We start from the raw sequence: 26,486 nt of genomic DNA on the forward strand, positions 1-26,486 counted from the left end.
TGATGAATTTTGCCCACCCCCCCCCCCCACCCAATAAATTTCCGTATGGATACTTGTGTACTAATAACTCTAGATCTCCAGGCTGCAGGGTCTAAACTTGTACGCCGTTAGCAACAAGGAATTATTGCTGGGTTGAGTACACTCCCCTCCCATTAAAAAAAAAAAACCCTGATCTGGAGCCGATATTGAATTCACCGGGGACCAGAAAAACAAGAGCCGTCAGATTGAGCTGCAGACAAAAGCAGCGGAGCTCGAAATGTACGCTTTCTATTAATAACACTATTAACAACAACGATGCAGGGAGAGTCTTGTGCAGGCTAATATGACTGACTGTCTGTGACATCCTAGAACATCATTATTTCTATGTGTGGCCCACACCTGCTGCTGGGCATTTCTGATTTGGTATTTTAAGTTTGAGCTTGCTCTGACAGCGTACATGTAAAATGAAGTAAACACAATGTTCAAACGCGTACAATTTGGCCGAATGAAAAGAAAACAAAAGGAAGGAGGATGGGCTTTTAAAATATTTTTATAAATAACTGGGCTGGGCTTATTTTCAAAATTTAAGATCATTAAAATATAAACTTTTAATTTTTTCGTAAAAACTTAAGATGCGGCCTCTAAAAAGGAAGCGGGCAGGGATGCTAACAACAAAGTCAAAATTTGTAACCCTACTAATCGATTGTTTCAACTTCATGTGTGTGTAAAGCTCAACCGGTTTGAAATCACACCAAAACAGATTCTGCAGACAAAGAAATAAAAGTACGGCCAATGTGAACTTGTTTTGTTTCGTTGATTCGGGGCCAATTTCATAAAGCTGCTTACAAGCAGAAAATACTGCTGGACAGTTTGTTTTGCTAAGCAAAAATTTAGTGGGGCACCAGTCACAACAACAACAACCTACATGTACATGTAATGCAGTTTTGGCTGGTAATCTATTTCTGTTATGCGATACTTTTCTCTGCTTAGCAATTTTTTGTGCTTACAGGCTTTATGAAATTGTGCCCAGTGAATGATCGTTCATAGTTCCATGTAAACAAAGAAGAATTCCAAATCCCAATCCAGCTGTTGCAATCTGGCCTTGTCTGAGCATGTCAATCTCTCCTTTACGGAAAGTGATAACGAATATCAAAAATACTTCATGATAAAAGAAAGCATGCCCTAATGAGATCAGATTGTTTTGCAGTAAACAAGCTGGCGATTCTACAGAACAATTATGAAACATGAGCATGACAGCAATGCGGAGTATTTTGTTTGTTTTTGCACTGAGAAAACTAATGACCTGTGGACAAAGTGTTTTTGTCCTTTGAAACGAAAACATGTAAACATCTGCAAAGTATGTCTTCTTTGTTATGTACAAAATGTATTATGTCTCCTTTGTTTTGCATCTGGAAAACAAACAAGGAGACTTTTAGCTTGTTTACTTAAAGGCTTTCTGTAATAGTGTTACGTACAGTGTACACAATGTTCATGTTTGCATAAATGACCCAGGTTTAGTTTGTTTCTATTTTTCTCAAAACTGAAAGAGTTTCAAACATTGTCAAACATTAGCATTAGCCATGATGGGTTGGCCCTAAAAAACAAAACATAATTTTAAGTGGTGCAAAAACATAGATGAAGAGCTTGCCCCAAACAAAGTTTTGCTTACCAGAACAATGTTACCAACCACTACATAAGTCACTACCATTCTGACTGGTAATCTTCTAATTTTGCTAAGCAGAAAATTGTTCATGCAATAATGTATTAAAACAAAATCAAGTACCCCGTAGTTCTATGAAATTGTAAGTGTGTTCACATTTCCTCTCATACATGTAGTTTTACCTTTTGTGTGCACTGTCAGCACATGTGTAAAACCTCTGAATTGTTTGAGTATTATGTACACTTTACTGTATTTTCTTTTAATCAAAATCCATTATCAATTTTTTGTGTGATTCTAATGGGTGCTCTGTTAAAATCCTTGCCCTTTGTCATCCGTTGAAGATAAATTGTCCACTTTGCGAACGGCACGAAAATGATGTTTTAGGCCTAATGCACCATAACACTACATTTAAAACTGCATTTAATTTTGTTTTACAACTCTACATCGAGCCTAGATCCCTGATAAAAGTGTGAGATGAGCTTGATAAAGAAATAAGGTCATGGGTGGACAGGTGAGGGAGATGGAGGGAGAAGGAGGGGGGAGGGGGGGGGCGTAAGGACACAAGACTGGAATAAAATCCATTAAAGTCTCAGTCGGATAGGAAGATGCTCTGTTCGTTTATTGACTATGGCATCTCTGAGTGTCTCGCAATCACACGCCTTTTCTATCTCTTTTTTTCTCCGTCTTCTATTTTGTTTTGTTTTTGCAGGTCGTCCTTGCCACTGAAATCGCCACGGGCAACCAGTATGCAAGTAAGTACGGGAATGGTTTAATATCTGTTTAATGGCTGAGAATAAGACTGTATAAACATTAGGACTTGACGGCCGATGGTCTAGTGTACGCAGGTTGGCTGCATCTGTGGTTCATACTGCGCGCAATGTAATGTAGCTTGTATTGTGAACAGTAAATGTGCTTGCGTGCACAGTCGGCAGATAGTAAAAAAATAGTGACTGTGTACAGCATACATGTAGAATTGTTGTTCCATGACATTTCCAGGAGAACTTCTGCATTTGTTTTTTTGTAATTGATTAGAATATTGTGGAGATAACACCCAAATAAAGCTTGGTTCATTGCAAATGCAATACAACGTGTGACATCACACATTCGCAACACTTGACTTGACATTGACTTGTGCTGTGGAAACAGCCCAATGGCGTCAACATTTGTATCGCATTCGCAGGAAGTATGAACCAGGCTTTAGAGTTGAGATGTACTTGGTGTTTTTTTCATTCAACCTACAGGGTACTTCTAATTGGAGTTTCATTAATTGACATTCAGGCTTGTGTACATATTTATCAATTCCAATTCAAAGTTTAAATGCTACGGATGATTGACTCAGCAAATTGTTCCCGCCAGCACCAGCCTTGGACACCCACTTTGTTCATAATTATAAATTGATGTCAAACATTGCCTTTTTATCTACATCAACACAGTGGGCGGACATGCAATGATTAATAGCAAAGCTCATTGTTTTGTAGAATGGATCTCTCTGGATGTTTTTGTCGTATTAATCAAGGACAAACTTATTTCAGGTTGTTGATAGATTTTGATAGGTGGATACTATATGCATTAAGTTGTCTGTCTGTTTTTGAATTTAAACAAAGATAGTGAGTCACTTTGCATTTTGGCAAAAATAAACAACATTTATTTTAAAACAATAATACTAGGCCCTCTAAATTTATACCGAATTTTACAGGAAATTTCTACCATAGATTTGGAAGACTTGGAGAAATTGTACTACACTGCTTTTCTGATAGTGTTGTATAATGCACGTAAATGAAACCTGCCGTCAATTTCACCAAACTCTTCTTACATGTAGCTTAGGATCAATCTTCGGACTTTAGGATGAGTTAAGTTCCCTATCCATAGACGTTAGGACGCATTGAACCCATCCTAAGTTAGGACGAGTTACTCATCCTAACTCGGATTAATCCTAGTGTTTCCTGAAATCGGCTGCAGTGCACTTATTGTTGAGAGATGGGGTTTGCCCTGGTGTTCCTGGTTTGATTGGCAGCATATTGTGCCTATCCAATCTTGTAAACCATTACATGCTGCTATGTAAAGGGCAAGGTCTCATACATTGTATTTCAAAACGAAGCTCCACGTACCTTGCAGGATAAATTAAATAACAATGTTGGAGCACCATGAGAGTCGCTGAGTGACAGATGCTAGTGCTTTTAAAGGCAGTGGACACTATTGGTAATTACTCTAAATAATTATTAGCAAAAAACCTTTCTTAGTAGCGAGTAATGGGGAGAGGTTGATGGTATGAAACATTGTGAGAAACGGCTCCCTCTGAAGTGACGTAGTTTTCGAGAAAGAAGTAATTTTCCACGAATTTGATTTTGAGACCTCAAGTTTAGAATTTGAGGTCTCGAAATCAAGCATTGAAAGCACACAGCTTCGTTTGACAAGGGTGTTTTTTCTTTCATTATTATCTTGTAACATTCAACGACCGATTGAGCTCAAATTTTCACAGGTTGGTTATTTTATGTATACGTTGAGATACACCAAGTGAGAAGACTGGTCTTTGACAATTACCAATAGTGTCCACTGTCTTTAAAAGGAGTTGCTATGTATTGTTATTACTCTCTAATATATGTATCTTTTCTTTTCATGAAATTATGCAACTACATGTACTTTTGTTTTCCAACTCCAGTCAAAGTCTTGGTGAAGCGGCATATATTTCGGGAGAAGAAAGAGAAGTACGTAATGCGAGAGAGAGAAGTCCTGAGCAAACTGGACCATCCGTTCTTTGTCAAGTTGTATTTTACATTTCAAGATAAAGACAAGCTCTGTATCCTTTTGACCTTCGACATCTGACCTACATGTATAAAGTATGTAGCTGCTTAGCTTGTTCTCTCTCTGCTTAGTTGCCATGTTTTGTTGCCTACCCAAGCCCCCCCCCCCAAACAAACGAACAAACAAACAAAGAGGAAAGGAAAGCAAGGGAGTCGAGGCGAGTCTTGTCAGCTTTGATTTTTCCGATGGAAGGGTTAAGGTTTTAATAAATGTTATCAAAGTTATTTGGTTCAGTTAAAATGACAAAATACATATGTTAACTCAAACTGTGTACAGCCTGTACGGGTTTCACAGGTTGATGTGTTTTTGGGGTTCATGGAGCAAAATGATAACAATCTATTTCTCTTAAATGAAGAGTTTCTCTATGCGCAGTCAAATTATGATTCTTGGATAAGATGTGGACAACTAAATATTTTACATTTTTAAAGAAGTTTTTAATGGATTGTTCCCAGTCTAAATGGTGACTTTTCGGAAAGTCCACTCTTTTCAAACCTTGGACTTCTTTGTAAAATAAAAAAGGGAACATTTTGTTTGCTGAATGTTATAACAAATATTACCGTTGCTATTGTACATATTTTTTAGTAAAAACCAAACATTGAAAGAAGTACAAGTCTTTGCCTACATGTTAAAATTAGTACAAGCAGTCAGTAGTTTAACCACCAGTCGGAATCATTCAGTCAAGATGAGTAAAAAAAGGAAATCCATTTCCAGGATGAAAAACTGTCTGCATTTCAGTACAGCGCACAAATGCTGTTGCGTTTGTTTATTTGTTGATTCACCTTTCTCATGTTTCAGCTTTCGATCACCAGAGGTTTTTCTTTTAAAGGAACATTACATAATTGGTTTTGCTAGCAAAGAATTTGCTGGCAGTGTAAGCACTTTATGTAATCCACTTTATACATAAACTGACAAACCTGTAGAAGTTTGAGATCGATCGGCCATCTGGGTCACGCGAGAATACTGAAAAACCAATTTTTTTTTTTTTTTTGCATTGCATCGATGCCAAAACAAAAATGAATAAAATGCTCACTGAGCGATAACCTCCAAACGCGAAATTAGATTATTAATTTCTCATCAAATATGAAATTTCAGCCAGAAATATTTCAAGGGATGTTTTCTACTACATGTATCATCATCATTAGACCATGTAAGTTTTATGTAAATCTGTGATCTTCACAAGTTTTGTTTCTTACCAATTCTGTAACGTTCCTTTAATCTTGTTTTCCCTTTTTTCACATTGACTCTGGCCATTTGCCAAATCAATTGTACAGTTGAAACTTGATGAGGCATGGTAAAAGTATCTTGTGGTAAAATGTTGTCAACATATTATTGTCAATTTGCAAGTCTCCATTGTTACATTCAGGAATTTAAACCAACCATTCTATCCCCCCCCCCCCCCCTAAAAAAAAGAGGGAAAAAAACAAAACAGAAAACAAATTTGATATGATAATATTGGTTATTGGACTCCCAACCTTCCATAAACCAGCTACATTGCTTGTTGAACCACAGCGAACTGACCAGGATGTTATTCTACAAATCTGGGTCAAGAATGCTAGGTTTACATTCCTAGAACCAACCTTACCCCCCCCCCTCGCTGCTCTGTTCCTTTATCCTGTTTTTGTACATGCTCTATTTTAGCCGCTCAATCCAAGGGTAGAAAGAGGATCCCAGATTCCCTGGCTGCTCGTATTATTGTTATTAAATACCTGTCCCCCCTGAAATATGACCGTCACATATTGCCTTGGATGGTAGACAGTAAATCATAGTAGTGGGATGGGCTTCAATAACACTTGAAGGAAATAAAACAGAGTTGTGGTTAGAACTCGGGAGGGAGGGGACAGACCTACTCCACACTGTTGATGTTAGGCTTAAGTGCTATTCACACTACAGCAATTTAACTGGTGTCCCTTGCTTCATTTTGGCAAGGTTGTAAAATGTAGCAATGTCTGACTAGGTTTTACAAGAAAACTTGGACAGTAGAAAAGGTTGTTGTCCTTCCACATACATTTTTGTGAAATTTTAAAACTATGCAGCAACTTGGCAGAGGACCCCTTTCTAAATTGCTCTCGTGTGAAAGGGGCTCCAGAATGTTTTGCTGTAAGCCAGTTTGGGATATTAATGTTGATTTATTGTCTTCTTTTGTTGTTTTCCTCCCTGGAAAAATGGTACCTCCCAAGGAGAGAGACAGGATAACAATAGTTCCATAAATTCTGAGTTTTTTTTTGTTTGATTTCTCATGTGGTTTGAGTCGAGCTGCCGTTAAAGGTCATCTGAGGTTACCAGACATTTCAGAGGTTTGTTACTACCCCTCCCCCCCCAACACACCATCTATAAGAAAGAAAGTAAACCTACAATTTACAATGTCGTATAAACAGCTGTTCTGTACATTTTCTTCAAGGTTTGTTGTGGTGCTGGAGTTAAGCACTGACTACTGGGGTTGTTTATTCTGTTTTCAGGGCAAAAGTGAATGGTCATAGAAAAATGGCTAACGGGCAATTTACTGGAGAACTGACAAAACAAAGTTGTTCAGGCTTGTGATAACATTTTCTCACTTAATATCACTGTCCTTTTATTTCACTTCTTTTATTTTATTTCACATCTTTTAGTTGTTTTGAATTTTGTATATTTTTCCTTTTATTTTTCATGACCCAATCTTTCTTCCCTTATAACCCCCCAAATAAACAAATAAATAAATAAAGAAGAAATAGAACAGCGATAATAATAATACTTAGCATTTAAATTATAAGAGTCATTAATTTCCTACTGCAAATTGCCGGAACCTTTCCTTAACTTTGCCGCTGTCAGATTTCGGTCTGAGCCTCGCTAAGAAAGGAGAGCTTCTACCCTACATACAGAAGCTCGGCTCGTTTGATGAAAACGCAACAAGGTTTTACGTTGCTGAGGTTGTACTAGCCCTGGAGTATCTACACAATATGGGCATTATACATAGGTGAGGATCTTCAACTCCATAAAACTAACAATCATTAACAGTATTTCTGGACTGAACAAGGATTTGAACCAGCGACTTCCTGATTAACATGCCGGTGTCCCAGGGAATTCTGTCCGGCTGAGATTCAGTCTCCCTCAGGGCTGTAGGAGGATGATTCAAAAGAGGGTGCTATAATTTAGAAGAAGTTCAGACACAGATCGCCATACAGGGGGGTGGGGGGACACCGAGTCTCTGGGGGACAGAATCTCCTGCCACACCGGCACTTTTACCAAACTGAGCCACCCTAATTCAGATCAGATTTGAGTGAGAAATACACTAACCTCTTTCTCAAAAACTGTGTTATAGTGTACTTCAGAGGGAGCCGTTTCTCACAATGTTTTAGACTATCAACAGTTATTTTGAGTACTTGCTATAGTGTCAAGAGAGTGGTATTTAAAGACAGTGGACACTATTGGTAATTGTCAAAGACCAGTCTTCTCACTTGATGTATCTCATCATATGCATGAAATAACAAACCTGTGAAAATTTGAGCTCAATCGGTCATCGAAGTTGCGAGATAATAATGAAAGAAAAAAAACCACCCTTGTCACACAAAGTTGTGTGCTTTCTGATGCTTGATTTCGAGACCTCAAATTCTAAACTTGAGGTCTCAAAATCAAATTCGAAGAAAATTACTTCTTTCTCGAAAACTTTGGCACTTCAGAGGGAGCCGTTTCTCACAATGTTTTATACCATCAACCTCTCCCCATTACTCGTTACCAAGTAAGGTTTTATGCTAATAATTATTTTGACTAATTACCAATAGTGTCCAGTGTCTTTAAGAGAGACCACCAACATTAGGGGTAGATGGCACAGTTGGGTAGAAGACCAGCAGGTTTATCTGGAGATCACAGGTTGAAATACCTACAAATGTAATGTATTACATGCAATGCTATGGGTTACCTTGAAATTACCTCTTAAGCTTCCTTTAAAGGCACTGGACACTTTTTGCAATGGCTCAAAAAAATTGTTAGCATAAAAACTTACTTGGTAACGAGCAATGGAGAGCTTTTGAAAGTTTAAAACGGCTGAGAGAAACGGCTCCCTCTGAAGAGACATAGTTTTTGTAATTTCTCAGTAAAATATTGAATTTGAAACCTCAGCTAACTGCTGAGGTCACGAAATCACGCATCTGGAAGAACACAACTGGTGCATCAAGGGTGTTTTTTTCTTCCATATTCTCTCACAACTTCGACGACCAATTGAGTCAAAATTTTCACAGGTTAGTTATTTTATGCATATGTTGGGATACACTAAGTGAGAAGACTGGTCCTAAACGACTACCAAAGGTGTCCATTGCCTTTAAGTGTGACAAGGCTGTTCTAATCATATGTGGGTGAAAATGGAAACTGTTGTTTATCATGTACTACTTGTCCTTCTGCACTATCACTTTTGTTAGAAGTAGAAATAAACAAGGATTCTTTATCAGGTAACAAGAGCTTGTTTTTGTCCACAAACAAGGCATGGAAATCAGAAGGGAAAATATTGTTCTTGACACTTTTTTTGTGTGTTTTCATTCCCTGTGCAGAGATTTGAAACCAGAAAACATCCTGTTGAATGAGGATATGCATATACAGATAACGGACTTTGGAACGGTCAAGATCCTTGATGAAAATGCAAAGGAAGGTGAGATATTGGAGACACTTTCTCTGCATGATTCCACTGTACTATTATCTGTGCTGTGAAATTTGATTTTTCGAGCACGCTTGTGGCCCCAACTTTTTAAGCCACATGCTGGGCCCTATTTTGTTGAGCTGTTCAGCGGAAAGATATCACTTAACACATTTATTTATTATGGCTCTCGACCAATTACTGCTAAGCAAGAATATGGCTGTGCTTAGAAAAACTGTTGTGCTTAAAAGCTTTACAAACAAAACAGGTTAATCTGGGAGCTTCTTGTAAACCTGCTCCAACAAAACCGGCATAACGTTGAAAGCTATAAACTTCAAGTTTGTTGTACTGTTTGCTCAAATTTTCTTGGTTATCATATCTAAAATAATATCACTTATATTAATTGGTCATCCTTGCACGAAATGATGATCTACATTGTCAACATTTGAAAGTGTTCTGGTGACTGTTGTACTGTAGGTCCAAGTGGCGTAAATTTGATCCACTTTCGAGAGAAGTTTTTTTGTTGGTAATTCATGGTAACTGGGCCAATTAAAAGTCAAGGGAAGGTCCATGTCTACGTATTTGAACAATAATGAAGCAGACATCTGTCTGGGAGTTTTAGGGCTGTTTTAGGACCTGTCCTTCTGAGCTGTAATATGTCAGGGAAAATCTTGACCTCTTAGTGGGACGGTCATCAGTCAGTTAAAAGTCATGGAAGTGCTTGACAGTGTCTGAGTCACTGTTGGTGGAAAATATAATACGATGTAATTTTTGTTGCCGGTGTTTTGGAAGAACACCATTGTTTGTTGGTGGTCAAGCAAAAGGTCAATGACGGAAACTTGTGGGTTGGTTGACTCTTCTAGTATTGTAGCTAAAGCAAATCTTGGTCCAGGCCTGATAATTCACGGAGGCAATACAGGCGATTGCCTGCATGCCCCCTGGTCATTGCCTTGGTGCCCTTGAAATGCTGTGCAGTAAAAATTAACAATTGCCTCATAGAGGGGGCCCTTTACTAAAGAAGAAAATGCCTTGGTGCCTTGGTAAAAAGAAAATGCCTTGGTGCCCTGTCCTTTCAAAAAGGAATCATACAGGCCTGTTGGTCTCTGTCTATATGGACCAAGGTTTTGGTATCAATGTTTAAAGATGCTATGTCAGAATTTTGGCCCCATTAAAAAATTTTTTTTTTTTTAGTGAATTGTATTTCAAAGAGTATAACCCGCTCTAACGAAAAAAAGTTTAACTTTTACTTTTAATGGTCAGGGACCATGACAACAAATTGATTTCACTGCTACTAAAAATTGGATGACTTTTTCGAGCAATGGCTCAAATGAAAGCTTGTACACATGTAACTTTCTTGACCCCCATCAAAATACCTATTGAATTTTAAATCAAAATTTTTGGGTTATTTGGCAAAAAATCTGACATACATGAAGCATCTTTAAAGGGAGGGTATACCTTTTGGTAATATTACAAATTAATTACCATACAAGCTTACTTGGTGACTGGTACTTGAGAGCTAGTGATAATAGACAACGTTAATAGAAACGACACCATTTTAAGTGAAGTAGTTTTAGAGAAAGAGGTTAATATTTTTCGGCTGTTTGTGGCCAATACAAAATGCTCGTATATGTACATTCTGAGGTCTTGTCAAAAAATGCTGTGTGTTATTTTTGTGGATAAAGCTATTTGTAACTCTGTAGAACATAAACTAAATATGACCTTCTTTCTAAAAACTTAGTTAACTCGGGGAAAACATCTGTTAACATCTTGGCACTAAATAATCATTTCCACCCTTCAAACTGTCATATTTTACAGGAAATACTTTCAAGGTTTTTTTTCTAAAAAAAGTCCCAGTATTTCCCTCACTAAAAAGCATTCCATGTGTTCCTTTTTAAAATTTAGAAAATCTTTAAAAGCTGTACAATACAATGAAGCTTTTTCAAACATTGTAGACTGAATTTTATACATCGCTGCAGATAAACACGTGAAACTTGAACCAGGATCTTGCTGAGTTTTTTCCTGCTGTTTTTATACAAACCACACTTTGCAAAAACAAACGCTCGGATTTTATCAAAAGGATATCCTAATTACTTTTGTTTTTTCACAACCGAGACAAATAAAACAAAATTTCCTTACATGTTTCCTTTCCTGTTCTTTCAGTCAGTTGGTTGCCTGAAAAAGGAATTTCCCTATCCAGATAACCTCAAAATGTAGACGAACGGCGGTATATTAGGCCAATGAAATTAGGTCACTTGTTTCTCGCCAGCTATCCCATGTGATTTTGGCCCGCACCAAAATTGTAATTATTCAGTGAAAGTCAGATGCTAACTACTTCAAAGCAAAAACGTTCCATTCTGGTTGCGCAGTCCATGTTTTTGGTCATGACACGAATCCTATACTCACTGTGGATGAAGACTTATGTAATAAAGTTTACCATCAGAAATTTCAGCTTCAATAGGCGTCAAGTCTTTTTGAGAAAAAAAGTGAAATCACAGAGCAATGTTTATAGCGGAGTTTCTAAAAATCTGTTGTACATGCTTAAAAAAAAATTTTGTCTCACTGACATGACTGAGACAAAAATAAGTTTTGTGAAATTGTTTTATACATATAATGTATATGTACATGTACTCATTTCTATAAAAAAAAACACAGCACCTAAGCAAGTAATATTTGAAGGGAAGCTTTCTACCAATAATATCTTAATGTAAATCTATGGACGTTTTGTGTCAGAAAAAAAAAGTACCCGAATCCTTTAATGGAATACAGTGCACTGTACGTGCACCATGCGTAGTAATTCACCGCGGATAATTTCAATTCAACAACCAAACTCGCTGTACTGAAATAATGACGAAAAACACTTGAATAATTGAAGATGGAAAATAACACACCTTTGGCCTCCTGTGTAATTACTCTCCTGTGTCTATTGCTCTTGAAGTAGATTGTTTATAGTAGACGCTGAGTTGGTTGAGGGTTTTATTTTTATACTCTAGTTTAGTTTTGTTTATGCTGAGCATTATTCACAATTTGGTTTCTGTTATTGTAAATGCAGATATTTACTTGGCCGAGGGTCTTTGGATTGTTTACAACACTAGAATGTTCAGAGACTAGGTTTTTGTCCTTACATGTATTAGTGTTTTTACATGACTTGTTTTTTTTGTTCTTATTAGTGTTTTTACATGTTTTTAGAGTCATAGTGTTGTAACAAAATTATAAAGAAATTAGATGATTATCTTGTATTAGTTTGCCACTTTAACTTTTGAATTATTGGAGAGTTAGTCACTTTTGCTCAGGTTGAAGTGACAATGTAAGTATTAGGTTTTTGTCCTTGTTAGTGTTTTACATGTTTTAAGAGTCACAGTATTGTAACAAAATTATAAAGTAATTACATAACTTTTTTTATTAGTATGGCCATAGAGTAAGGACAGAGATGGCCCGTTAGCTTTTAAAACTATTTGAGAGCCCTCTGTTGGTCACTTTTGCTCAGGTGGAAGTGACACTGTAAGTATTAGGTTGTCCTTGTCCTTGTTAGTGTTTTACATGTTGTAAGAGTCATAGTATTGTTGCAAATTTATAAAGTAATTAGATAGTTTTTTTTTTAGTTCCCCCTTTAACTTTTGAATTTTTTGAGAGCCCTCTGTTGGTCACTTTTGCTCAGGTTGAGTTGACACTGTAATGTATGACCACATCAACCCAGGTTCATTGTTACTGATGTGGTTCTTGCACAGCATGGTCTGGTGTGGACTCTATGTTTGGGAGAGGTGGTGGGTGGACCATTTTGGTGGTAAAATGGCTGAAGTTGGCTAAAGGCCAGGTGGCCTATATTCAGAATAAACATTATTAATGTATGTTATAAGGAGTATTCTTTGATTGTTTTTGTTTCTTCTCTATCTCTTGAAATTTATCTTCCATTTTCTGTTGACCTTTTTTCTAGTCCGGGCAAATTCCTTTGTTGGTACAGCTCAGTATGTGTCACCGGAATTACTAACAGAGAAATCGGCAATGAAAAGGTAAAATCACCCTTGAGCAACCTACCCCCTTACCAGTATATTCTAACTTTACCTGTTTACCACTGTTTCTTGTATTGTATTGCATTTCATAACCAGTCTTCCTTTTGCCCCCTATTTTGCATCTTTTCTATACAAAAGACTTTACTAAATCTGAGATCACACCGGCTCTTTTCAGAGCCTTAACCTGAGACCACACCCGGCTCTTTTCAGAGCCAACACTCCCAAAAGAGATTTATTCTTGGTTTGGTTGTACCTGCAAGTTTACTAGTTATAGTTTACTAAATCTTGACCGTTTGTCCTTTAGTTCCGACCTGTGGGCTCTCGGATGTCTTATATATCAACTTCTAGCTGGATTGCCACCCTTCAGAGCAAGGTAAGGTCTCATTTCACTGTACATAATCAATTATTAGGACTAGGCATGGGCGACTAGTGAAATTGGCCTTCAACACTAGTCGGGACTTATTTTTACTCAACATCACACTGCAACAGGGTCAAGGGTCCGATATTCTACATGTATTTGTGCAACAACAGTAAATCAAGGTTTGCGGTCTTAACTCACCTGTGCCCAATTTCATGGTTCTACTGAGTTCTGCGCTTCACCATTCTCTGCTTGCAAGGCAAGTGCCAAATTTCTGCGCTAGCTGTGTAAGCGTAGAATACCTGGACTACGCACGCACACAAGCCAAAATTCCTTGCTAACCCCTGAAATACACTTGCCGTCAGCACAGAATTTCCTGCATCCGCAAACGTTGTTCCTTTGGTCACAGTAAGCAGAGCCATAAAATTTGGCCCTGTACTTGAAAGAGACTCTGGAATGCAACATCGTGATTCAAATGATTTGATCCTTTTTTTTTCTTCTGTTACAGTAACGAGTACATGATATTCCAGAAGATCATCAAGCTAGAGTACGAATTCCCTGAAGGATTCCCAGAAAGAGCTAAGGACCTTGTCTCAAGACTACTGGTGAGTCTAACACCCCTTCTTCCCCCGCCCCTTTTTTCCTCCCCCAACCATTATACATGTAGGCACTGGCAATAATTGTTAGCATCAACACTTAGCTGCACTTACCAGAAGAACTTCGCACATCTCCCTGTCATCAGCGCGCTTCGCTGGCCTCCTGTACGTCAGCGAACTGTCTTCTAGATATTAATAATAATGATAATAATAATAATAATAATAATAATAATAATAATAATAATAATAATAATAATAATAATAATAATAATAATAATAATAATAATAATAATAATAATAATAATAATAATAATAATAATAATAATAATAATAATAATAATAATAATAATAATAATAATAATAATAATAATAATAATAATAATAATAATAATAATAATAATAATAATAATAATAATAATAATAATAATAATAATAATAATAATAATAATAATAATAATAATAATAATAATAATAATAATAATAATAATAATAATAATAATAATAATAATAATAATAATAATAATAATAATAATAATAATAATAATAATAATAATAATAATAATAATAATAATAATAATAATAATAATAATAATAATAATAATAATAATAATAATAATAATAATAATAATAATAATAATAATAATAATAATAATAATAATAATAATAATAATAATAATAATAATAATAATAATAATAATAATAATAATAATAATAATAATAATAATAATAATAATAATAATAATAATAATAATAATAATAATAATAATAATAATAATAATAATAATAATAATAATAATAATAATAATAATAATAATAATAATAATAATAATAATAATAATAATAATAATAATAATAATAATAATAATAATAATAATAATAATAATAATAATAATAATAATAATAATAATAATAATAATAATAATAACACAGCATACATTCAAAGGCGCTGGTCAAAGAACAAGAAGAAAATTTCACTCAATATCTGCATAGGCTAATCTGAAGAGATGGGTTTTAAGAGAGTGTTGGAATCGTGAGATGTCATGTGTGTCCTTGAGATGTTGAGGCAGAGAGGGTTCTGGTTCTGTTTTTCCACTGGTTTTCCGCTCTCTCCGCGGCACCTACCTACATGTACCTTCAAGACCTGTTATATAACCCCCGAACCTTCAAATTACCCAAGATCAACTTTAATACTTATTTGTTGTTGCTTGTTTTAAATCTTGCCTTTTGTCTAGGTGTTAGACCCATTAAAGAGAATAGGATGCGAGGATTGCGGAGGCTTTCCTGAGTTGAAGGCACATCCATTCTTTGAAGGAACCAAATGGGATAACATTTGCAATGAGACGCCTCCTGCTCTCAAACCCTGCATGGTGGTCGATGGTGAAGAGATACACAGCGATTTCTATGTAAGTCTAACGGGCATGATACTCTTCCTACTTTACTCTAATTTCCGTGATTTTTGCCCTTAAATTAAATAAAGTGTATTGGAGCCTACACCATGCACTTGTGTATGTACAATATTAAAGGGTAGGTACACGTTTGGTAATTACTCAAAACAATTATTAACTTAAAAACTGACTTGGTAATGAGCATTGGAGAGCTGTTGATAGTATAAAACATTGTGGGAAACGACTCCCTCTGCAGTAACATAGTTTTGAGAAAGAGGTAATTTCTCACTAAAATAATAAAAGACTTCTAGCTAGAAGTCTTTTATTCTTATCTGAAAACACACAAATTCGTCCGACAAGGGTGTTTTTTCTTTCATAATTTTCTCTTGCAGCTTCGATGACCGATTGAGCCCAAATGTTTACAGGCTTGTTGTTTTATGGTTATGATGGGATAAACCAAGTGAGAAGACTGGTCTGTGACAATTACCGATAGTGTACCTTCCCTTTAAATAACGTTTCTAGCACTCGGAAGCTTTCACACCCTAAAGCTTTGTGCTCATAGTTCAGGTGTACTTCCCAACAGCCTATCACATCCCTGTTTATACTTGTTTCCAGATTGATGAATTCGATCTGACGCCCCTCAACAAGTTCCTGAGCAAGATCCAACCGGAGGAGAACAACAGGCAGCGGGACCTGAACAAGCCCAAATACGTCATTCAATTCACCAAGGAGGAACGGGCAGCCAGGCTGGAGAAGCAACGAAGGGAGAACAAGTGGCACCGGTTTGTAGAGGGCAACCTGGTACTCAAGATGGGATTGATCGACAAGAGGAGGGTAAGTAGGACAGCCGTGCCGTGTTGTGGTTGAGGGACGCGTTGCCTTGGATCGGATGAGTTGGTCTATGAAAAGCGTTTGTAACTGTTTGTTATAAAATGAATAATGGTTAGAAAAATGTTTTAAAAGTAGAATACAATGATCCACACAAATTTGCCTCGAAATTGTGTGGTTTTCCTTTTACTTTGCGAACTAACACGGTCGACCATTTATGGGAGTAACTAATTTGACCCCCATAAGTTGTCGACCTTGTTAGTCGACGAGGTAAAAGAAAAACTGCGCATTTTGGAGGCATGTTTGTGTGGATCATTGTATTCTACTTTTACATCATCTTTCTAACCATATGCATTTTATAACAAACAGTTACAAACGCTTTTCAAAGACCAACTCGACCGATCCAAGGCAACGTGTTCCTTTAAGAGCACCGGATTCAAGCTCTGGTGTTTCCGTTAAGCAGAGTGTTGGTTGAGTCCCAGTAGTGACACCTGTGTGGCAACACACCTAACCATGATACTTCGAAGGTAATCCACATAAAAGAACCCAGTGTACTTATCAAAAAGAGAAGGGGTTCGCCCGGTGTTCCTGGTTTGATAGGCAGCATATTGTAAATCATTACATGGTGCGTTAAACGAAAGGGCCTCATACTTCAAAAACTTAGCTCCACAATACCTTAGAGGAAAAAATACTGAGCTTTGATACGCCCCTTAGGGGTGTGGTAAAGCACTATTAAAGAACCCAGTATTATTATTATTCTTATTAATATCACCCACAGGGTCTGTTTGCAAGGAGGCGGCAGTTTCTACTAACAGAAGGACCTCATTTGTACTACATTGATCCAGAGAACATGGTCCTTAAAGGAGAGATACCTTGGTGAGTACATAATATAACCAAAGGGCAATAACATGACCAAAGGGCCATAACATGACCAAAGGGCCATAACATGACCAAAGGGCCATAACATGACCAAAGGGCCATAACATGACAAAGGGACCATAACATGACCAAAGGGCCGTAACATGACCAAAGGACCATAACATGACTAAAGGACCATAACATGACCAAAGGGCCATAACATGACCAAAGGGCCATGACATGACTAAAGGACCATAACATGACTAAAGGACCATAACATGACCAAAGGGCCATAACATGACCAAAGGGCCATAACATGACCAAAGGACCATAACATGACCAAAGGGCCATGACATGACCAAAGGGCCATAACATGACCAAAGGGCCATAACATGACCAAAGGACCATAACATGACCAAAGGGCCATGACATGACCAAAGGGCCATAACATGACCAAAGGGCCATGACATGACTAAAGGACCATAACATGACTAAAGGACCATAACATGACCAAAGGGCCATAACATGACCAAAGGGCCATAACATGACCAAAGGGCCATAACATGACCAAAGGGCCATAACATGACCAAAGGGCCATAACATGACCAAAGGGCCATAACATAACCAAAGGGTCATAACACAACCAAAGGCCTTGTCACACGAGAGCATTTTTAACAGACAACTTGGAGGCAACCAACTCCAGTGCATGCTACAGGACCACTTTGGTAGCTCATGAGTCACTTTTCAAACAATGCATTACAATCAACAAGAAAGATAGGTGAACATTGAAATGTGAATGGCGTTTCTTCTTGGAGATTGCCTGGAAATGGTTGCCTATATTAAGTACCTCAAGTGACATGGCCCTAAGACAGGGACTTGTTGGCTACCTCTGAACCCTAAAAGCAAATACAAATGGGGCCCAATTTCATAGAGCTGGTTAAGCATAAAAAGTTGCTTAGCACAACAAAAATGAGTTTACCAGAATAAGGTTACCAGCTAAAATGCTTTAATCCTGGTTCATGCATGTACTTTCTGCGAATGCGAATGCAACACAAATTTTGACGTCACTCAGCTGTTTTCGCATCAAAATTGGCTTCCTGTTCGCATTCGCAGGAAGTATGAACCAGGCTTTATACTACTGAAAGCTGATGTAGGCTTCTAACCAAACGTTTTTATCGCTACTTACTTTAAGAGTGATTGTAAAATTAAAACCCTCCTTATGAGTTCAATGATCTTCTCTTTTCTGTAGGTCACAACATATGCGAGTAGAGGTCAAAACTTTCAAGACATTCTTCGTTCATACAGTAAGTATTACTTAGAGTCAGGGTATCATCACTCTTTAGGGAAGCATTTTTAACTTAACTTATATTGTTAAAATATCTTGTTGCCCTACTGTTATATTCCATTGTTGTGGTTCTATCAGTTTTGTGTTTCTGCTTTCTATTTTGTGCACTGTATCTTTTTATCATTTTTGTACTGATTTCATTTCTATATTTGAAAATTTTTCTTTAGTGGATCTTCTTGATTTTTATTGTTGTGATTGATTGCTTATTCATTTATGTATACTTTATCTCTTATTGCTTTATTTTGATCACATTTTTGGATCATATTGCTGAATTGTTTTTGTGATTTTAATATTTTACGTGTTTTTTATTGTTGTGATTTATTGCTTATTCATTTTTGTATACCTTATCCTTTATTGCTTGATATTGATCACATTTGTGGATCTTATTATTTGACATTTTTCATGATTTTACTTTTCATGTTTTCATGTTTTCATGATGTGGTTGCCTTTGTCTGGTCCCCTGTATACACTGTGATGATGATAGTTCTTATTATCATTTCATGTGAAGGGACCAGACTTTTTTCCCTTTCCTTCCATCTTGTTGATATTATGTTTAAATTTTATACTTGCTTCTGCTTGGCCATTTTTAAAACCACGGCTTTGCTTAAGACTCGAGCAAAGCCTCCATCTGCTTGGTTTAAATCCGAAAAGGCATGTTTTCAAAATAACCAACAGGCCCAATTTCATAGAGCTGCTAAGCACAAAAATTTGCTTAGCATGAAATTTTTTGCCTTGATAAAAACAGGATTACCAACCAAATTTCCACGTGATTTTCAGGATAAGCAAACAACAGCTGAATACCTGTAACAAGCAATATGCAACAAATGGAAATTTGGTTGGTATTCCTGTTTTAACAAGGACGAAATTTTTGTGCAAAGCAAATTTTTTGTGCTAAGCAGCTCTATGAAATTGGGCCCAGATCCTTGTAGTTGAGGCTAGAGCTGAATATGAAGCCATGGTTTCGCAAAGGGCCATAAATATCCTTCTCTTCTTGATTACTCCCCTTTGATACCTTTAGTATATTGTGCTTGTATTTTATAAGTAAGTAAGGTTTGCGGTGACACCATGTAGAAATCTCTTTAGTGAGTAGTGGTGGCTCTGAAAAGAGTTAGTGTGTACTGGTCAACGTTTCCGTCAGTGTGTGCTCTGACCGTCTTCTGGAGATTGCTGGAGAATGCTGGAGAATGCTGGACTTTGCTGTGTGTGTGACCTTCTCCAGAAGATGGTCAGAGCATACTGACCGAAATGGTCAAGCAGTACAAAACGGCTCTTCTCAGAGCCTCCACTACTCACTTATGAGTTTTTTGCATGGTGTCACCGCAAAACTTCCTTAGTGTTTTCCACCATGCATAGCCTTAAATCTTTAGCTTGCGTTTTACATATTGATGATTTGAATTATGTAATTGAAATGTCATTTTGGAATGTTAATATGTTACTTTGTTGATACCGCCCATTAAGCTTCAAAACTTAGCAGATACGGGCGCGAAAAATAAATGTTCATATTATTATTTTTATTAATTATTAATTGAGTGAGATCAAGGGACATCACGTTACCATAGACATTTTATTAAATTTGAAGTAAAAAGCCAGTCAGAACTATTCGAGTAGGTTTCTAGAACTAGTTTCGATAGAACTAGAACTATTTTAGTAAGGTTTTTTTCTTCTAATGCGAGTTAGATTAGTCAACTGAAGAATTCTGTAGACGAAGTGAACTTGTGTCTTGTTTTCTCATCAACAAACCTCTTTTTGTTCCGTCTCCCCATCAGCCAAACAGACTATACTACTTGATCGACCCGGATGGCCACGCCCTGGAATGGTGTAGCGCTATTGAGGAGATGTACAGGCATACCTTTGAGACCAATCAGAAGCAAGAATAACAAAACCATGACCCCCCTACCCTACTGGGTGGATTGGTGGCAAGAAGGGGTTAGGGCGACCAGCAAAGCTTACAGTAGAAAAAAAACCTTGCAGGACATAAAATCTCTCTGATGTCATTGACTGTAGTAGATGTATGTGTGTGTGAGCAAGCAGAATATGTACCCCTCCTGTTGTATGCTGTTGGGTCTAGGCTAACCAGTGGTCGCCATAATCATAATTATAAAAGTAATAAGAAGTAAATATAATCCAAATCATTCTCAAGTGTTTTTTTTTGTTTTTGAGGTGAGATCTGATTTTGTGCGGATTCAGCACTCGAATCCTCCAGGAGTGCGTTTTTCACAATCGTAACCTATAACTGTTTTGGTTGAAGTGACCATTGGCTAATCACTGCAATTGACCATTGGCTAATCACTGCACAACGGCAGAAACAGTTCTTGGTTACGACCAGCACTCGAGAGATTTTTATTGTCGGCAAAACATTTGTGCTCTACTTTGTGAGTACTCTGCATCACATGTGAGGACATTGTTTAAGTGTCCGCATCTTGGACAGGACTTGCTGTAACTGCCAAAACAGATCAAAGAGTGCTGTGCTGCAGTAACAATAAACCGGTCCTATGTATGCTATTTACATTTATGCATGCATACAGACACTATTGGTTGGAAAAGACTATAGAGATGTGCACTTGACAGACGCACAATCGTGTCTGCGTCACGCAGCCCTTAGTCGCATACAAAACAGCAGGTTGTTCCCTGATTTTGCCAACCAAAATGTTAGTGCGCACCTGCTTTGTGCAATTTACGTAGGAAGGGTGTGATTGCAACCCTCTTACTGAGTATGTAGTACGTCACACCATAAGGTTTATCGCGATTCAGAACAGCATGCGTTGTGGGAAGGCATATGGGGCAGTTTACTATGCGATTTACGTTGTCACGCATGACTCGCACACGCATCGCCTATACATTTGTGTGGGTTCAACAGCGCCCTCTCTTGATATTTTGCTATTCGCGATAAACCTTATGAAAGGATCTCAAGGCTGTAACCACTGTGGTTTCACTCTCAGAAACAGAAAGATGTTTTGCAAGAGTTCTGCAGTCATGAACATACTATAATTGTTGGACTATGTACGTAAATTTATACCTGTATTAGATCCTACCAAAAGTATTTGGAGTAACTTTTAACAGCAGCACTTGGGGGAGTGTGTCATGCTTACTTACAGGGTTTGCACGTAGAGATAAAAATAACTTGTTTCCAAGGTGTCTTTCTGTGACAGAAATTTGTTTGTTATCTACATTCCTGCTTGTAGAGTCGAGTAACTGAACTCGGTTCTATCATGGAGTTAAAGAACTGAATCAGTTCTCTGAACAACTTAACTCAGTTCTATGAACATCAAAGAACTGGACCCAGTTCTATGAACATCAAAGAACTGAACTCAGTTCTATGAACAACTGAACTCAGTTCTATGAACATCAAAGAACTGGACCCAGTTCTATGAACATCAAAGAACTGGACCCAGTTCTATGAACATCAAAGAACTGAACTCAGTTCTATGAACAACTGAACTCAGTTCTATGAACATCAAAGAACTGAACTCAATTCTATGAACAACTAAGCTCAGTTCTATGAACATCAAAGAACTGAACTCAGTTCTATGAACATCATTCTGTCTTCTGGGATAGTAAGTTGGCAAGGATCTTGTTCACTTCCCAGTAGGGTGTATTGTATGCTTCTTGTTTTAACAAACATTTCTGAAAGAAAAGTCTTAGTATCATCTCCCTCGCTATCTCAGTCCTAGACAATGTTCATAGAGCAGCTACTTTGGTCACCACAAAGTTACTAAGCATTGTGCTTTAGTAGCTTAAGGTTGCCAGGCTTATTGTCATGTGATGCGTATTGTTAATGACTGCGGATTCTTGCTTGGCAGACAAAACATCTAAGTAGTAGACTCATTTAAAATTATCGATAGAATTTAATAACGAAAGATAAATCGGAGGAACAGTAAGGTGAGATATTTATTAGAAATCGTTGGATAACATCTCAAAGAATTTTTGTGTCGCGCTGTTTATCTGTAAATACATGTACTTCAGAGGAGTCTTCAGTATTGTACAGTGAATTTTAGGGTAGTCAAAAATATGCAAACAAATTGCGAACCGAATCTACATGTAGCGTGAAAGAGTTGAGAAATTTTTAAAGAGTAGAAGCTTGTGTTTGTGGCCTCTAGTCTTCAAGCCATGAAACTGGGTACCATGCACTGCTGTGTTGGAGCTCATTCATCAGAAACTGCATTTTTCAGAACCTGTCATCGATTTCACCAAACTCTTTCTAACTTGGGATTAATCTTGGGACTTGGAGCGAGTTTAGTTCTGAACCCATCCTAATATAGGACGAGTTACTTGTCCTAACTGAAGATACGATTAATCCTCGCGTTTGCTAGGCCAATGATAGGTCTTCATTGACCTCATTGAGGGCGCTGTTTGGGTTTGTGATGTTAAGCAAGGGTTCTATTGGATTGTTTTCCTCTTTTTTTTTTTTTTCCTTCCTTTTTTTAATTTTATTTTTTAAAATGAGTTGAAGTTTTAAAGAGTGCGAGGGCTAACTTAAACTCATGTGCGGAGAGTTGTGAAAAATTTCTTGATTATTATGTTTTTTGTGGTGTGTTTTCGGCTAAATGGTTTTTAGCAGAGTGCTATTTAACATTTTGACTGATACTGTGAGAATAGGTGATTTATAAGCCGATAATACCTTTGGGACAATTGTCTGGTAGTAAACATTTTTAATTTGAATTATTTTGTCATACCTAAGTTAAAAACTCATCACAAACAAAACTCATTATGTTGATTGCTAGGTTTGTGTACAAAGAGAAAAAAATATATATAAAAAGAGTTATAAATATTAGCGTTACTACACAATACATGTACATAATTAAACTTGTGTCAGTACTTGCAAGTTACCTGTACTTTAGACTTAAACTCCAGAAGACAAAACTGTTTGCATTTCGTGTCTGTGTAATAACCCAGTTTATGCAGTGGAAGAATTAAAAAAACTCAACCAATAATTAAGAAATGGTGTGGTTTCTGATGGTTGAAGCAACAGAGAACCAAACTCAAGCAATATTTTGGGGGTTGTTTTTGAGTTCCTTTTTGGGGCATGCTTTTGCGTAGTTACGTAAGAAACGTCGAACACCTAAACACTTTTTTGAATGGATGTGTATGGCACAATGGTACCAGGGTTTGCTCATCTGGAGGCCGCTATGCAAAGGCTTGCCCAGAACCACTTAACATAGCAACTGTCTCTATAGTCTGAGGAATTCAAATGTAAGCGTTACATTGTGACTAAACAAGTCATTGTACCAGACATTATTCAGATGTAGCTCGCAAAATGGCTTATTGGTATAAGGGGGAAATGATTTCTTGTGTAAGTTCAGCCCCCCGGGATGCAAAATCCGGGCTCTTATATTCCGGGCTCTCACAATCAAAATACACATAATTATATGAAGAAAAAAACCAAGTTTGTAAAGATCTAATCAACAGAGAGAGAGATGTAATTTGAAATCATTGTATTCATTGTAACTGGGAAAGTAAAGAATGGAATCTTCTCTGGTGAGACCCTCAACTTAGAACAACATTTGGAGAGTCTCTAGAGGGCAGGGTCTAACTTTTTTAAGCTGCTTAACGACCGTTTTTTGGCTGACTGTGTGTTTTTCATTTCATAACAAGAAGGCATCCTAACCTTCCCATGCTTACTTTACGAAAATGAATGACATCACAATCTATGGTGAATGCGCAAGATGGATGCTAATAACCTGTAAAATCGCTTACACCTTAGCGCTATGAAATTAGGCCAAGACATGTGGACCTTTTGAAAAAACTTGAGGCTTTCCCTTCAAAACACACCAAAAAAAAAGCTTTGGGATAGAAAAACAAAATTCATTATTATTTTAAATGCTTAAATTGTTTTGTTGTTGCAAATTTTGAAGAAATTTGTTTTTACTGAATATGAATTGGGATACACCAAAGGTTTCCCAGTGCCTTTAAGAGTATGTGACGGCCACTGCCATCATCAGGCACTTCCCAGATTATGAACACAACCATAAACATCTGGCCTTGATATTAGTTTGATGTAATGTAACAAGCTTTGTTCTGAAAAAAATAATGAGATCTTAAAAAAGACAGTTCTCTAAGAACAAACTCTACTTGGCAAGAAGATACACACATGGTATTACCGCACACCAAATGTATAACAATCTATGTGTTGAGCAATATTGACACTGTAGGCATTAGTTAGTTGCTATTTGAAACCCCTTGTTCTCATCTATTTTAATAGTTCTTGGTTGACTTGAGAGAGTGGACTTGACCCTGTGACCTCCCAGTTAACATCATGTTGGCAGTCTCCCCAATTTGGCAATATTATCTTTAGTTCGAGGTGATGCCAGTCATAAGCCATCTGTAACTGCCTAATAGCCAGGGATCACCCCCATGGTTAACATGCACTCTGGACCAAAGTTCTCAAGCACAAAATATTGCTTACAAATTACCTGCTGAGCACAAACGAGCAGGACACCAGTCATAGATTGTACACGAGAAATTGCATTTATGCTGGTAACCATTTTTTAGTAATCATAATTTTGTTTATGCTTAGCTACTTTTTGTGCTTAGGCAGTCCGATGAAAGTGGGTCCAGGGAAGCAGCAGCAGAGGAGGGGAGGCAAGTTTTGATGATTCATGAAGAGCAAATAAATCCAGTTTTGAATTGGGGCAGCAGGAAGTTCCTAGTTTGGCAAAGAACGTCACTTAATTTTCATGAGCTGAGCTGAATGTTAGGTCTTGACAGGGTCAAAGGTTAAGACTGTCGGGTACCAAATTATTTAGAGGATGTCCAGATAAATATATACATCGACTTCTCAGAAAATAACCAATGTTGTAGATTACTATGGTACACTACATAAAGAAAAACTCCAAAACTGCGAACTCCAAGAAGAGAATCTATTCACATTTGAATGTTCATCAATCTTTGGGGATTGTAAGACATTTGTTTGAAAAGTTACTCATGTACCATCAAAGTGGCCATGTAGCATGCACTGTAGTTGGTTGTCCCCAAGTTGCCTGTAAAAGTTGCCTTGTATGACGAGGCCCTTAATGCAATGTCAAAGTTCGTCCAGAGTTAGGAACAAGCTTAGTAGTAATGGGGAAGAGGTTGTCATCAAGTCACGTAGTGGTCATGTTCACATCCATGGCCCAATTTTATAAAGCCCGTAAGCACAACATTTTGCTTAGCATGAAATTTCTTTATAAAAACAAGATTACCAACCAAATTTTAATTTGTTGCATATTGCTTGTTACTGACATTCAGCTGTTGTTTGCTTATCCTGAAAATCGCGTGGAAATTTGGACGGTAATCCTGTTTTTATTAAGGAAGAAATTTCATGCTAAGCAAATTTTTTACAGGCTTTTATGAAATTGGGCACAGGCTCTCTTCATATTATGCTAACAGTTGTTGTATTTCCACACAATATGTTGGTTTAGTTGTGTAAATATACAAAGTATGCTTCAGACTGTTAATGATTAAGGTTATCCATTCTTGACTCTGTATAAAGAATATATTAATTATTGTTTTCATGTGATTTATATGATTATTATATAAATATATAAATATATGATTGTTATTGGAATATGTGTAGGTATTGAGAAACAAAAAATGATAAGATGTCACTGGTAATGTATAGACCAGGAGCCCCAGTGATGTAGAAACAATTAAAACTTTTTACAATGATGACAATGTGTACATCATAATAAATAAAAAAAGTGTGTTGGTTTTATTACTGTGACCTGCAAAGTTTCATCATATTATAGAGACACTTGGGATAAAATGTATCGACCCCTCCCCATACCCCGCAAAAGTTTGCTATCCACGCGCGCATGCATCTAAGGATTGGCAATACATCACTAGACAAAACAACACAATCACGGACTTGGTGGAACAAAGGATTTCCCATCAATCGCTGCTCCTAGTTAATGCACACGAACGTTTCAACTTACTGTGCATGTTATAAATAAATAAAAAAGCTTAAAGGAAACGTTGCCTTGGATCGGTCGAGGTGGTCTTTGACTCCCAAATTTTTGACTCCAACAAACGGCCGACCGTGTTAGTTCGCCGAGTAAAAGGAAAACCACGCAATTTCGAGGCAAATTTGTGT

The 26,486-nt window shown here is 37.1% G+C and overlaps 1 protein-coding gene across 2 annotated transcripts in view; it reads left to right on the top strand.

The window, feature by feature from the left end:
- Positions 1–26,078, top strand: part of LOC139943902 (3-phosphoinositide-dependent protein kinase 1-like) — a 52,758-nt gene extending 26,680 nt beyond the window's left edge. Inside the window, exons 3-14 of one of the 2 annotated variants that reach the window (XM_071940786.1) lie at positions 2,349–2,391; positions 4,299–4,436; positions 7,247–7,391; positions 8,959–9,056; positions 12,973–13,048; positions 13,353–13,421; positions 13,915–14,011; positions 15,235–15,405; positions 16,003–16,221; positions 16,994–17,091; positions 18,323–18,377; positions 20,185–26,077. In XM_071940786.1, coding sequence (XP_071796887.1) covers positions 2,349–2,391; positions 4,299–4,436; positions 7,247–7,391; positions 8,959–9,056; positions 12,973–13,048; positions 13,353–13,421; positions 13,915–14,011; positions 15,235–15,405; positions 16,003–16,221; positions 16,994–17,091; positions 18,323–18,377; positions 20,185–20,295 — 1,320 coding nt within the window. In that variant the 3' untranslated portion in view covers positions 20,296–26,077. Of the gene's footprint in view, positions 1–2,348; positions 2,392–4,298; positions 4,437–7,246; positions 7,392–8,958; positions 9,057–12,972; positions 13,049–13,352; positions 13,422–13,914; positions 14,012–15,234; positions 15,406–16,002; positions 16,222–16,993; positions 17,092–18,322; positions 18,378–20,184 lie in introns of both variants that reach the window. The other variant, XM_071940785.1, reaches the window with a different exon arrangement.
- Positions 26,079–26,486: the final 408 nt, after the last annotated feature.

Source organism: Asterias amurensis, chromosome 11 (assembly GCF_032118995.1).
Source record: "Asterias amurensis chromosome 11, ASM3211899v1".
NCBI lineage: Eukaryota > Metazoa > Echinodermata > Asteroidea > Forcipulatida > Asteriidae > Asterias > Asterias amurensis.